Source organism: Bos indicus x Bos taurus, unplaced genomic scaffold (assembly GCF_003369695.1).
Source record: "Bos indicus x Bos taurus breed Angus x Brahman F1 hybrid unplaced genomic scaffold, Bos_hybrid_MaternalHap_v2.0 SuperScaffold_100135, whole genome shotgun sequence".
Classification (NCBI taxonomy): Eukaryota; Metazoa; Chordata; class Mammalia; order Artiodactyla; family Bovidae; genus Bos; species Bos indicus x Bos taurus.
The window spans coordinates 952867-968501 of NW_020867067.1; the positions used below are offsets into that span (position 1 = coordinate 952867).

General features: G+C 42.0%; 1 protein-coding gene across 2 annotated transcripts in view; it reads right to left on the reverse strand.

Annotated features, from left to right (window-relative positions):
- LOC113888439 (multidrug resistance-associated protein 4-like) overlaps window positions 1–15635 on the reverse strand; it is a 159651-nt gene that overhangs the window by 106066 nt on the left and 37950 nt on the right. For both annotated transcript variants that reach the window (XM_027535568.1, XM_027535569.1), the window contains exons 11-13: window positions 13016–13110; window positions 12706–12792; window positions 2484–2580 (exon numbers count right to left, since the gene is read on the reverse strand). In XM_027535568.1, the coding sequence (XP_027391369.1) occupies window positions 2484–2580; window positions 12706–12792; window positions 13016–13110 (279 nt within the window). The remainder of the gene's footprint in view (window positions 1–2483; window positions 2581–12705; window positions 12793–13015; window positions 13111–15635) is intronic.

The following is a 15635-nucleotide window of genomic DNA, read 5'->3' on the forward strand; positions in this document are numbered from 1 at the left end:
ATTGACTCTTTTCTATTTCTTCTAGGTCCTTGTTAAACCTTTCTTGCATCTTAATCCTTGTCTCTAGGCTATTTATCTGTGATTCCATTTTGATTTCAAGATTTTGGATCAATTTCACTATCATTATTTGGAATTCTTTATCAGGTAGATTCCCTGTCTACTTTCAATTGCACTCTCAGGGAAGCTGTGGGCATAAAAGTACCGAATTGCATCTGGATGAAATGTATACCAATGTACAGGCTGCCCAAAGTTACTACAAAACATATATATATATATATATATATATATATATATATATATATATATATATATATATATATATAATATAGGTACAAAATTGATAACAAATACCAAAAAGCTAAAATTAAAAATCTAGAGTAGAGTTTGGAATTTCAAAAATACAATGTTAAAGAAAAGAAGAAAAAAAGAAAGAAAGAATGAGAAAAAGAGAAAAAAAAAAAAAAAACAAGGTCACAAAAATTATAAAAAATATCTATATGAAGTTTGCTTTTTAAAAGAATAGGGTCTTTTTTTTTTTTTTTGCAAAGTAATAGTAGGTTATAAAAGTGAAAATTAAAGGAGTAATAGAGGGCTTAAAATTTTTAAAAACATTTAAAAAAAAAGATAGAATTATCTTTAAAAAAAAAAAGAAAGAATGATCGTAAAAATAGTAAAAATATATCTAGGACTTTCTCTGGTGTTGTTGTCGGTATTGTGGGGTCAGTTCATTTTTGGCTAGTTCCTTGGTCCGGCTTATATTTCTCAAGATCTATAGCCCCCTTCCTATGTAGTCGGTACTAATGACAGGGTTTTAATCTTGCCTGTCGCTTTCAAGGCAGTTCCCTCTATTATAGCTTCTTCTGTTTGCTGGTCTCTTCAGTGTCTGATTTCCACCCTGACACAAAGGGGGCGGTGGTGGACACCTTTTTTTTTTTAGGCTCACTTGTTTAGTCGCGCTGTGGGAAGGGAGGGACGCTGCAAACAAATAACACTGGTGTGTGCTTGCAGTGCCTCAGACACTGGGCCTGCCCCCCACTCACGATGCTTATAGCCTCCCTGCCCACACTGCTCAGGCTGTAGGTTGCTCCACCGGGAACCATCTGAAGCTGGCCCTGGGCTGCTTGCACCTCCCAGGTCTAAGCCGCTCAGGTTCAAGCACTTGGGTAGTCCTCAGAGGTGCAGACTCGGTTGGACCTGCGTTTTGTGCCCTTCCCAGGTCCAAGCAGCTCAGGTGATGAGGTGTTTGGCGAGCATGGTTGCTGCGATTTACTGCCTCCCCGCCGCTCGGTTTTCTGGGTGTACAACTGGCACACCTTCTCAGGCGGATGTTGACCATCTAGAACCCCAAGAAGTCTTAGTTAGCAAAGAGGCCTGTTTATAGTTTTGTAGATAATGTCTCTCTGGGTCTGCAATTGCCCCCTTCCGGCTCTGGCTGCCTGTCACCGGAGGGGGATGGTCTGCTGCTGGCTATCTCTGTTCAGTCCTTTGTTTCATGTGTGGGCCTGGCGGTGTCTTAGGTTAGGGCAGGCTTTTCGCGTGGTAGTTATCCCACAGTCTGGTTTGCTAGCCCAAATTAGTTCGTTCAGATAGCGCTCGGGGCATTCAGGCCAGATCCTTACTCTAAGCGATGCAACCCGCACCTCCCTGCCCAGCCCCCGCTTGCTAGTGGTGGGTGCAGGCGTCTGCGCTGCTTCTCCGCTGGGGGAGTTACTGTTGGGCTCGTAATCTGTGGGGTTTAATTGTTTATTTATTTTTTCTCCCTGTTATGTTGCCCTCTGTGCTTCCAAGGCTCGGCACAGACTCAGCAGTGAGAGTGCTTCCTGGTATTTGGAAACTTCTCTCTTTTTAAGACTCCCTTCCTGGGACTGAGCTCCATCCCTCTCTCTTTTATATTTTTTCCTACCTCCTTTTGAAGACAATGGGTTGCTTTTCTGGGCGCCTAATGTCCTCAGCCAGTATTCAAAAGTTGTTTTGTGGAATTTACTCAGCGTTTAAATGTTCTTTTGATGAATTTTGGGAGAGAAAGTGGTCTCCCCGTCCTATTCCTCCGCCATCTTAGCTCCTCCCCTGGAATATGCTCTTGAGGCAAACTATGTATGACAATTACCTGGATACAAACAGATCTTAGAATCTCTAAGTGATACACTTGGCTTAAGTCATGGAAGAGGAAAATAAAAAAGTTCTAAATAAAACTGTATCATTATCTTTAACAAATTTCATTAGGACAGTGATGATTCAATAACCCTGTGGTTGCACTTTTATACGCTTTAAGGGTTTATATGGCTTAGAATGTAATAGTGACATTTCTACAGAGCTTTAGGTTCATCCTCCAAGGCATGAACACCAACTCTGGGAAGAAAGGGGCAAAAAACTGAGGGAGAAGAGGGCGTTTACCATGAACCCAGGAGAGTAACCTGAGGGGAGTTTTGTTCTTCAACACACCTGAGGGCTAGCAATTCCACAGACTTCTAGAAATTACTTACATCTTTCAACATCAGAATCTGACTTGCATCTTTTAGGTATTGCAACTGATGAGTGACTAAAATTGTGATCTTCTCCTTCAAGGCCTGATGAACACACCTACAAATGTAAAAGGCACAGGAAGCAAAAGCACATTAATGGAGTGCCTCAAACTGAAAACTTATATTTTGAAAACAGTGAGACAAAGACCACACAGCAGTCAAAGATCTTAGTTTAAATGCCAAATCAATAATAAAAATTAAATAAAAATCAATTAATCCAAATAGATTATTAAATTAATAAGCAGCAAATTTGAATCTAGTGCTACAAAGAATTATTAAAACCAGTCCAGTGAAGGAGGCCCTAAGAGCTAAGTTTTTTCCTCTAAAACTCAGCTTAACAATTATTGGCATGTTTCATAAAGGAAAACAACTGAGTAATACTGAGACTTCAAAACTTGACTAAACTAAAACACTATTTTATCACTATCCTGGAATGGGAGAAGAGGGATCCATGTCATTTAAAAATATGTACATTCTTTGACAGCTTTCTAGGCAATTATTTATAATTAATGATGTAAATATTCACAACAAAAAATTAATAGATTCTTGGGACTCTTTACCAGAGTACATTTGCTAGACACTTGCTCCCAAAGAATATTAGATAGAAAATGAATGTCAGCGTGGTGTCCACCAGTCTCTACAACATTCCCAGTTCCATCCAAGAAGCAAGCCTTCTTTCATTAGGACTGAACACTTTCCAAACATGAAAGTAAAAGAACAGAATCCAAATGGCCCAAATCACAGTGGAAATCACCCAATGGCTCAGAGTACCCACCAGTTCTCTTAGTCAAGACATCACTCACTATTCAACCTTAAATTTTTTTCACAGTAAGAAAACTACTCCTCCATTTCACATGTAGACCCCTAGGGACTCAGCCCCAACCTCATCACACAGGGTCCACAATCCCTCCAGGGAACCAAATGGGTGAGTCTGGGGCCCAGTGACCACAGGCAGGGCTCCAGGCAGGTACTCTGGGTTCTCCAGCACCTTGCAGAGCAAATCTCAGGAACCTGGGTCAGAGCTCAGCCTGTGAGTGAATCAGATGAAGAGTCTGGAGGCAGCAGGCTGCAGCTCAGTCCCTCTCACGAGCCTGACGTCAGATGAGCAACTCAAACTCAGTTTTTTCATCTCAAAGCAAGGTCAATGACATCTCATCCACATGTTCTGATAAATCAAACCACCAATCTACTCAATAAATGTCATCTTACTTCTCCACTCCTCCCTAACCATGAATGGTCATGTGCTTTGGACTCAGGACAGAAAACTCTTAAGGGGACATTCTGGACACTGGGTCTGTGATTGGAAACAAGACCCTAGGATGTAAACACATACACCATTGCTTTGCTAAGTCCAAAAGGATTCATTTTTACCTTTTGACATGTGTTAGCTCAGTGATCATACCTAAGTTTCTTGATTAACGCCTTTTCAAACTTAGTACTAAAGCTTTTAAACAGAATTTTTTCTCCTTAATTCATAATTGCCTGCCAATAGTCCTCCAGTGTTCTTGCCTGGAGAATCCCAGGGACGGGGGAGCCTGGTGGGCTGCCATCTATGGGGTCCCACAGAGTCAGACACAACTAAAGTGACTTAGCAGCAGCAGTAGCAGTCCCTAAAGATGAATGTTAATCAAATCTGATGGGATGTCCAAGATTAATCAACCCAAAGTTTTAAGATGTTTTCTTCCTAAGATCCCATCACAGAGGCAGTAATACAAATAATTACAATGAAATGATCAGTTGATGGCTTTGAATTTTTCGTAAATAATGTTTTTATCCAAATCACTAGAAAAATACACTATTTTCCAAGTTTTTAAAGATTTTCAAGTCATGCCATAGAAAGGATAGAGTCAGCAACCAGTTGTATAACAGCTATTCTTATATAAAGGCCATGCTAATTCTATAATCTTATAAATCCACATATAATCTTATATAAGGGCTGTATTAAGAGGGAACACATCCCTTGATGGAGGCAATACAAATAAGACAAACAGAGTCCCCACCTCCATTCATTGAATCAGCAGAGGTTTGCTGAGGAGCCAGGCACTGTCCTAAGTGCTGAGGAACCACCTACATGTCAAGATAGAAGACAATACTCTGCACCATGTAGATGACACACTAAACAAGCATAGAAAATGCGCTACTCGGCTGTGACCTGTGCTCTGAAGGTAAAACAAGGGTAGCTGATATCTTAGATGTGTAGACAGGAGGGTGAGCTGTGTAGGCAGGAGGGTGAGCTGTGTAGACAGCAGCATGGGAATCTGATCAGGACAGACCCCAAGACCTGATGACGCGGGAGGCAGGGGTCTAGTGATGTGGGTGGGGCTGAACCAGGATGGGATCCATGGCTGGACACAGGTGAGATTGCATCAGTTCATCATCTAAGGCCCCTCGCCTTCTGTCGGTGATAGAATCCACCATGTTCACAGCATAACGTTGTAAAAGTCATGAACCTTAAATTCATGACTGAAGAAAACAACAGCAGGTAGAAGTGTGGTTCATTCACTTTTAATACAAAACTCTCCCCATGGCTAAGCTTACACATGACCACCATATCTCACAGCATATTGTTCCATCCGCTTCTCTAACTTGAAAGCACTCTCCAGGATGCAGAGAAAAGGGAACCCTCTTACACTGTTGGTGGGAATGTAAACTAGTACAACCCCTATGGAGAACAGTGTGGAGATTCCTTAAACAACTGGAAATAGAACTGCCATATGACCCAGCAATCCCACTGCTGGGCATACACACCAAGGAAACCAGAATTGAAAGAGACACGTGTACCCCAATGTTCATTGCAGCACTGTTTACAATAGCCAGGACATGGAAGCAACCTAGATGTCCATCTGCAGATGAATTCATAAGAAAGCTGTGGTACATATACACAATGGAGTATTACTCAGCGATTAAAAAGAATGCTTTTGAGTCCGTTCTAATGAGGTGGATGAAACTGGAGCCTATTATACAGAGTGAAGTAAGCCAGAAAGAAAAACATCAATACAGTATACTAATGCATATATATGGAATTTAGAAAGATGGTAACAATAACCCTGTGTATGAGACAGCAAAAGAGACATAGATGTAAAAAACAGTCTTTTGGACTCTGTGGGAGAAGGTGAGGCTGGGATGATTTGAGAGAATAGCACTGAAACATGTATATTATCATATGTGAAATAGATCACCAGTCCAGGTTCGATGCATGAGACAGGGTGCTCAGGGCTGGTACAATGGGATGACCCTGAGGGATAGGATGGGGAGGGAGGTGGGAGGGGGTTCAGGATGAGGAACACATGTACACCCATGGCTGATTCATGCCAATGTATGGCAAAAACCACTACAATATTGTAAAGTAATTAGCCTCCAATTAAAATAAATAAATAAATTTAAAAATTAAAGCACTCTCCAGTTGCTGCTGAGTGGTTTCCTAAATTGCTTTCATGCTCTCTGCTTTAAGTTTCCCTAGAGAATGTTTGGTTCTGATTACAAACAACAGTGTTAAGCTTGCTTCTATCAAGTATATATCCAAAGTGGTGCACCCAAAATATTGAAGAGGATTTTATAAATATCTCCTGTGTTTGAAAAAGAACTCAGGGGAACTTTTGTGATCAGCACACTGTACTTGGCACCAAAATGCCTTACTGTCCCTTCCTTGTGACATGGCTGCAATGACTGGCAGAATCTGTTCCTACCCTGATGGAGAACTTGTGCAGATGCTCACAGGATGTGGTAACACATTTGTGAGTTCAGGGTGGGGTGCTGGGAACAGGGAGGCTGAGATACTCATGATGCCAGGTGGGTGGAGGTGGGGAATCCTTATCACAGCACAAGCTCCTGTCACTAAACTCTTGACAAGACACAAGGCACTTCTCTAAGGGAAAATTCATCAAGTCGTGAACAGGAGAGGATTGGAAAGTGGGGTCAGATCAGAGCTGGAGACCATGCCATGTGTCATCTGCTCTTTTCTCTCATGTTCTCAAAGATTCAGTGCTACTATGCAGGTTTGTGTGTATGTGTGTTACAATATACCTAACATGAAATTTACTGTTCCTGCCATTTTAAGCACATAGCCCAGTGGTATTAAGTACATTCACATTACTGTGCAGCCATCATCACCTTCCATCTCCACAACTTTTTCATCACCCCAACACTAATCATGCTTTATACATGGGCAGGTTCCACCAATCTAACAACCCCTGCTTAGTGGATGTGCAATCCCAGCTCCTAGTGTCCAGAGCCCAGAGCTCCTCACAGGCCTCCCTCTCACACTTGCTGACTCTGCTGGTCTCTACTTTGCTATTCTGGACCTGCTGTAAATCAATCACATCCCCTCAGATTCACATGTTGTCACCTTAGTCATCAGTACCTTAGAATTTGGTGTCATGGACTTTAAAGAGATAATCATTATCCTTAATTATACTGGACCTAATCTAATCTGACTGGTGTGCTTAGATGAAGAGGAGACTAAGACATAAGGACAGAGACACAGGCATGTAAATCAATGAAGTTAGAACACACTCCCCACCATGCACAAAAATAAAGTAAAAATGGCTTAAAGACTTAATTACAAGACATGACACTATGAAACTCCTAGTAGAGATTATAGGCAAAACATTTTCTGATATAAATTATACCAATGTTTTTTTTAGGTCAGTCTCCTAAAGCAATAGAAATACAAACTAAACTATACAAATGAAGGCTTCCCTGGTGACTCAATGGCAAAGAATCCACCTGCCAGTGCAGGAGACACAGAATCCCTCCCTGGTCCAGGAAGCTCCCACATGCACAAAGCAACTCAGTCCATGCAGCACAACTACTGAGCCTGTGCTCTGGAGCCCAGGAACCGCAACTACTAAGCCCACACACCATAGAGCCCGTGCTCTGCAATGAGAGAAGCCACCACAATGAGAAGTCCATGCCTCACAGCTAGAGAGCAGCCCCTGCCCGCTGCAACTAGAGAAGAGCCCTCACAGCGATGAAAACCTTCACAGCCATAAATAAATAATATTTTTAATTAAAAAATAAATAAACAATGGGACCTAATCAAACTTACAAGCATTTGCACAGCAAAGCAAACCATAAAAGTGAAGAGACAACCTACAGATGGGAGAAAATATTTGCAAATGATGTGACAACAAGGGTTTAATTTCCAAAGTATAAAAACAGCTCACACAACTCAACAACAACAAAAAAATCCAATCAAAAAATGGTTAAAAGAACTAAATAGACATTTCTTCAAAGGACACATACAGATGGCCAACAGACACAAGAAAAGAAGTTCACCACTGTGAATTATTAGAGAAATGCAAATCAAAACCAGAATGAGGTATCTCCTCACATAAGCTTCAATGGCCATCATTAAAGTAACTATGGCTGAGAGGAGTAAAGGGAACCCTCCTACCCTGCTGGTGGGAATATAAATTGCTGCAGGCACTGTTGAAAATAGAGTTTCCTCAGAAAACTAAAAATAGAATTACCTTATAGTCCAGTAATCCCACTGCTGGGCTTATATCTGGATTAAACTGTAAATCAAAAAGAGACAGGCACTCCTGTGTTTATAGCAGCACCAATCACAATAGCAAAACATGGGAACAACCTAAATGTCCATCGACAGATGAGTAGATAAAGAAGATGTGGTGTATATAGATGATGTAACACTGCTGCTAAGTCGCTTCAGTCGTGTCCGACTCTGTGTGACCGCATAGACGGCAGCCCACCAGGCTCCGCTGTCCCTGGGATTCTCTAGGCAAGAATACTGGAGTGGGTTGCCATTTCCTTCTCCAAAAAAAAAGAAAGAAAGAAAGCTATTTGCAGAAACATGTATGGACCTGGAGATTCTCATAGTAAAGTGAAGTAACTCAGAAGGAGAAAATCAAGTATCATAATTATATCACTTATATGTGGAATCTAAACTATGGAAAAATGAACATATTTACAAAAGAGAAACAGACTCAGATCTGGTGAACAGACCTGTGGTTGCATAGATGGAAGGAGGTGGTAGGGAGGGATGCGCTGGGACTTTGAGGTTAGCAGAGGCAAACTATTATGTGCAGAATGGATAAACAAGGTCCTATGGTATAGCACAGGGAGCTATATTCAATACCCTGAGATAAACCATTATGGAAAAGTATATATTTGTGCATAACTGAGTCACTTTGCTATACAAAGAAATTAACACAATGTAGTAAGTCAGCTATATTTCAATAAAATTTTTTCAAAAAAAAAAAATAGGACAGAGACACAGGTTGCATGTAAACAGAGGAAAGAACATGAGAGGACACAGCAAGATGGATGCAGTCAGAAGCCAAGGAGAGAGGTCTCAGGAGAAACCACACCTGCCCGTATCTTAAACCTGTAGCCTCAAGAACTGTGAGAAATTTAATTTCTATTCTTTAAGCACCCCCATCTGTGACAATTTTGCTATGGACTGAAAGTTTTTGTCCTCAAAAATCATACATTGAGACCTAATCCCCACAGTGTTGGTATTAGGAGGTGGGGCCATTGGGAGTTGATCAGGTCATGAGGGTGAAGCCTGCATGAAAGGGATTAGTGTCCTTATAAAAGGGACCAACACAGCTCTCTCACCCCTTCCCCACATAAGGACACAAAAATCCGGCCCTCACCAGACACTGAATCTGCCAGCACATTCACTTTGGACTTCCCCAGCCTCCAGAACCATGAGAGACAAATTTGTGCTATTTATAAGCCATCCAGGCTCTGGTCTCCTGTGAGAGCAACTTGAATGGACACAACCCTAGAAACTAACACAGGATGTAACAGAGAGAATTTTCAAACAGCTTCTCTCTGTTGAACACTCCGCCTCCTCCAGGTGAGGACGTGCCTGCTGTTCTCCTCATAGCCCTGCTTCCTCCTCCCTCCACACCTGTGCTTCTACTCAGCAAAGGACTGGGTCCTCTTTTCAGCCTCCACACACCCGCCCAGCCTGCAGGCTCCAGGGTACTTCCCACCCAATCCCGGGCAGTGGGAGCTTTCCAACTTCAGTGAAAGCCTCTAGATGCCACTTCCAATTTCATTTAGCACTTCCTATCCTGTATCAAGACCTCTAAACTTTGACCCTGCTGATCTTTTCCCACACATCTGTCTTAACAAGCTCCACGTTGAGACAGGTTCCTCAGAGGCAGTAATGAGAGCTGAACATCATCAGTGTAGTTCATTTCAGTCACTCAGTCATGTCCGACTCTTTGCGACCCCATGGACTGCAGCACGTCAGGCCACTCTATCCATCACCAACTCCTGGAGTTGACTCAAATTCATGTCCATTGAGTCAGTGATGCCATCCAATCATCTCATCCTCTGTCATCCCCTTCTCCCACCTTCAATCTTTCCCAGCATCAGGGTCTTTTCAAATGAGTCAGCTCTTTGCATCAGGTGGCCAAAGTATTGAAGTTTCAGCTTCAGCATCAGTCCTTCCAATGAATATTCAGGACTGATTTCCTTTAGGATGGACTGGTTGGATCTCCTTGCAGTCCAAGGGACTCTCAAGAGTTTTCTCCAACACCACAGTTCAAAAGCATCAATTCTTCAGTACTCAGTTTTCTTTATAGTCCAACTCTCACATCCATACATGACTACTGGAAAAATCATAGCCTTGACTGGATGGACCTTTGTTGGCAAAGTAATGTCTCTGCTTTTTAATATACTGTCTAGGTTGGTCAAAACTTTTCTTCCAAGGAGTAAGTGTCTTTAAATTTCATGACCGCAGTCACCATGTACCGTGATTTAGGAGGCCAAAATAAATAAATAAATACAGTTTATCACTGTAAGTTTATCACTGTTTCCACTATTTCCCCATCTATTTGCCATGAAGTGGTAGGACCAGATGCCATGATCTTAGTTTTCTGAATGTTGAGCTTTAAGCCAACTTTTTCACTCTCCTCTCTCACTTTCATCAAGAGACCCTTTAGTTCTTCTTCACTTTCTGCCATAAGGGTGGTATCATCTGCATATATGAAGTCCCAGCAATCTTGATTCCACCTTGTGCTTCATCCAGCCCAGCGTTTCTCATGATGTACTCTACATATAAGTTAAATAAGCAGGGTGACAATATACAGCCTTGATGTACTCCTTTTCCTATTTGGAACCCGTCTGTTGTTCCATGTTCAGTTATAACTATTGCTTCCTGACCTGCATACAGATTTTTCAAGAGGCATGTCAGGTGGTCTGGTATTCCCATCTCTTTAAGAATTTTCCACAGTTTGTGGTGATCCACACAGTCAAAGGCTTTGGCATAGTTAATAAAGATGAAATAGGTGTTTTTCTGGAACTTTCTTGCTTTTTTTGATGATCCAGTGGATGTTGACAACTTGATCTCTGGTTCCTCTGTCTTTTCTAAAATCAGCTTAAACATCCTGAAGTTCATGGTTCATACACTGTTGAAGTCTGGCTTGGAGAATTTTGAGCATTACTTTACTAGCATGTGAGATGAGTTGTAGTTTGAGCATTCTTTGACACTGCTTTTCTCTGGGATTAGAATGAAAACTCACCTTTTCCAGTCCTGTGGCCACTGCTGAGTTTTCCAAATTTGCTGGCATATTGAGTGCAGCACTTTCACAGCATCATCTTTTAGGATTTGAAGTAGCTCAACTGGAATCCCATCACCTCCACTAGCTTTGTTGTTCCACTAGCTTCCTAAGGCCCACTTGACTTCACATTCCAGAATGTCTGGCTCTAGGTGAGTGATCAGACCATCCTAGTCTCCCTTATTCTGCCCAGTGTGGGTCCTTCTCCTCTCCTAGCTCACCATCCTCCTTGTAAACTAAGAGGTTTTGTGCAGTGACATCTGTAAGGGCATTGATCTCAGTGCACACAGCAGGGTGTTAATAAGTGCAGCTGGAAGGGATTGTTGCCTCTAACAAGGTGAACAACAGCAAGATAACTAACCATGGGGGAGATGTGGAGGCTGTTTTAGGAAAAAAACAAATTTGTGAGGCTTTCAAAAAGGTCAGTCTAGAAAATCCCATGGACAGAGGAGCCTGGTAGGCTGCAGTCCATGAGGTCGCTAGAGTCAGACACGACTGAGCGACTTCACTTTGACTCTTCACTTTCATGCACTGGAGAAGGAAATGGCAACCCACTCCAGTGTTCTTGCTTGGAGAATCCCAGGGACAGGAAGCCTGGTGGGCTGCTGTCTATGGGGTCGCACAGAGTCGGACACAACTAAAGCAACGCAGCAGCAGCAGCAGTAGCAGACTCAGTAAGAGGCCTCAGACAGTGTGTGTTAGGACACATTATCATAGAAAAGCATCAGAGTTGTTCTACTTTAGTCACTGTGTAGCTAACCAAGAGCCACTTACAAGTTATAAATTCCAGAAGCAGGAATGCGACTCAAGACTTAAGCCAGATTATAGTGACCCTACATGTAACTCTAAGTATTAATTCCACTAAGTATCTGTGAAGCAATGTGAAATGACTGAAATTGTACTCAGATGTGGAATAAATGAGTCTTAAACTCTAGACTTTATGGGTTTCCCTGGTAACTCAGATGGTAAAGAAACTGCCTGCGATGCAAGAGACCAAGGTTTGATCCCTGGGTCGGGAAGATCCCCTGGAGAAAGGAATGTCAACCTATTCCAGTACTCTTGCCTGGAGAATTCCATGGACAGAGGAGCCTGGTAGGCTACAGTCTATGGGATTGCAAAGAATTGGAAATGACTGAGCAACTAACACACATACACAGACTTAAAGACTTTATTTGGAAACTGATAGAATAACAAGCATAAACCAATAAGGCCTTTCCATGGAAGCCCTATGACAGCACCAAAAACTTCACTTCTAATGTGTCTTAAACAAATGATGGAGGAAAAGAGCTGGCAGCCAAGTAACAGGTTATGGAGTCTCACTCTCTGATTTAAAAACCCTACATTGTCTTTCTTATTCCTGAGGTCTGGATCCATCCACAGTGCCTGGATCCATCAACTGCAAGTAGCAGGGGAAATCTACCATCAATCCCTCACTCCCTCAAGCACTGACCCCACTGTCCTCCACTCACTGGAAACACCTGCTGTATTTTCCTGTCCTGACTTCATCATGATGCAAGATTTCTCTAGGATCGATCTTCTGTGGAGGGAAGGGATGGGAGAGAGGGTCACCAGGGCAGAGCAAGCTGCGTCTCCTGAAGCACAAAGGGTTCCTGGGAAGCAGAGATGATAGAAAACAGGAGCAAACTCACTGTTCGAACAAGTGCCTGCTGACTCCTGCATCCACTGCGCTGAGCAGATCGTCCAGGAGGTAGATGTCTGCATCCTGATACATGGCTCTAGAAAATGTAGAGAGAGGTCAGGAGAAGACACTTCACACTCCCTGGGTCTCAGCCCTGAATCACAACAATGTGAAACAACTCCATGTTCATTCCAAGAGTCCATGGGAAAAGCCAAGTCCCTGCTTCACACAGGCCCACCCGGTGAGTGGGGCCTGCGTGCCCACATCCACTAGGAGCCATGGAGGAGGAGGGGCAGGATGGCAACTGAAACCCCATTTACCTTGCAAGGCATATCCGAGCTTTCTGCCCTTCACTCAGCTGTGTTCTTCCATCTCCTATCTTAATTATTTCTTCATCCCCCAGAAGCCGTAAATCCTATACAGAGATAGGAAAGGGAAAAGAGAAAAATATATAAAATGTGTTCCACTACCATCTTACACTCCTAGCATTAGTTCCTCATACAAGTGTTTGATCAACGTGAATGTATGTTCAGCTGCTAAGTCATGTTTGTCTCTTTGCAATCCCATGGACTGAAGCCCATCAGGCTCCTCTGTTCATGGGATTCTCCAGGCAAGAATACTGGAGTGGGTTGCCATTGCCTCCTGCAGGAGATCTTCTCTACCCAGGGATTGAATCCGTGTCTCCTGCATCGGCAGGTGGATTCTTTACCATGAGCCATTCGGGAAGCCACAGCAATGGGTAAATGTCAGATTTACTAAACTGTAAATTTGAACATTAAAAAAAAAACTCTCAGTGTTTTTTAATTTGTTTTCCTTCTGTAGTTTTTGACAGCATCTATGCATTTGACCATTTTAACAGATATTTATTGAGGATCTTCTGTATATGAATTGATTGTAACTTGCTATTGGTGACTGATCTCTATTTTCTCATCAAGCCAACAGTGGAACCCCATTCACAGTGTGAATCATAATGTGCAAAGCACATGACCACAGTAGAAGAGACTCCATCGTAACCCTCCCTGACTGCCACAAAGACACATAGACACACAGGTTCTCTGCTCACTCAAAGCTTAATGGAGGTGCATTGGATAAAAGGCAGCAATTACTCTGTTGTTATAATTTATAATTACTTCACCTTCTTTCTTTCTTGAGCTCAGAAATTAATACCATCTCTTGCCTTTGGTTGCCATTAAAAAAATGAGCTGTGTTAAGTTCTCAGCCTCACACACACACAGAATTACTTGGCCTCTCTTTCATTGTTGACAGTTCTTGCAAACTGTTCTGCTTAGTTTTTATGCTTTGATTTGATGTTGTTGAAATGGTTTTCTCCTTAAAATAGCACAATGATGTAACAGCAATCTTAACCACATTCTAGAAAAGGCACTTACATCCTCTCTTTCCAGGACATAAGATACTATCTCTGAGTCTGTTACTAATACTTTGGGTGTGTTGTTGACTCTGCAAATTATTTAAGAACAAGCCACCAATGGGAAAACCATATTGGAGGATTTGAAATAAAACCAAGTCAAGCTTATTTCTCAGCCACCATTTTCTAATCAGATTAAAGGGGAAAAGCCTGAGCTGAGCATATACTACAGTTCCTTTCACTAACAGGAAGGTGTTCTTATTCATGTTTGTTATCTTTTAACCAATTCTCACTGAATAGAAGGCACCCAACCTAGAGGTAAACTAGGAAATGGCACTGCTGGTTTGGTGCCATCCATCCCGAAGCACATCAAGGGCTCTTCAGCAATGGTGGAGACAACACTAGAAACACCATGGAGCAGACTGCTGCAATGGTTAATGTGGGCTGGACATGAGGCCCTGGCAGAGGAGGGCTGGATCCCAGAGTCAAGCAGCAGGAGGCCTGCCTTCCTTCACAGCTTTTCTTCCATGTGGAATTGCCCCTCCTCTCACAGCCTGGCAATATCCTGCCCATCATCCTTCTAGGCTCAGCCCACACATGCTCTCCCATGGAACCATCCTGGACTCATCGCTTCCTGCTGGGTTCCTAAGGCTCTGTTTACATCTCTCATGAAGGACCCATCTTATTATGCTCCATAATTTGTTCACATGCCCATGGCTTCTCTCAGCTCCTGGCAGGTAAAATCTGTGCTGGACCCTGACGCTGATTATCTCTAAACCTCACAACAAGCTGCACAGCAAGCACTGGCCCCATTTCACAGGTGATGAAACTGAAACTAAGTGGGGTTACATCACTGGTCTGAGGACCATCAGCTGTTAAACAGAAGAGATGGAATCTGAACCAAGCTCATCTCAGTTCAGAGCATTCTGCCCTTTCACATCATGCTGGCCAGATAGTGAAAGAAGAGTATATTTGAAATGAAGATAATATTAAAGTAACTCAAGACTTGAAGGCCTCTATACCTATTCATGTAAGTATCAATAAACTTATTATCCATTGATTGTCAAGGCAATCTGAAAAAAATGACCAAGTAAGTGATCTATGTGGAAAAATATTAAACTAGAATTTATCAATTTGATACCTTTAAATATGTGTTTACTAAACATTTTCAAAAGCCTTAAAGATAACATGTAGACAAATGTTACATACTATATTACTTATAATATGGTAATAGAATATTGTCATTTTACATTTATATAATGTCCTATGTGTAGAGCACCTATAAAAGTATAGAAATATTAATTCAAACAATGGAAGCTAAATACTCAGATACCTTCTTTCTTACTATCACATTTTATGAACATAATTTTACCAGAAACTGGCTGAGCGTATAAATAAGAATTAACTTATTTTCAAAATCATTTTAATAGTACTTACAGAGTACTTGCTATGTCCCTAGCAATCAGCTGCTTTAAAACCATGACCACATTTCATCCTTAAAACAATCTCATGAGGTTGATGGTCTTATTATCTCCATTTTACAGTTGAAGTAACAGGCTTGTAAAGATCAATCA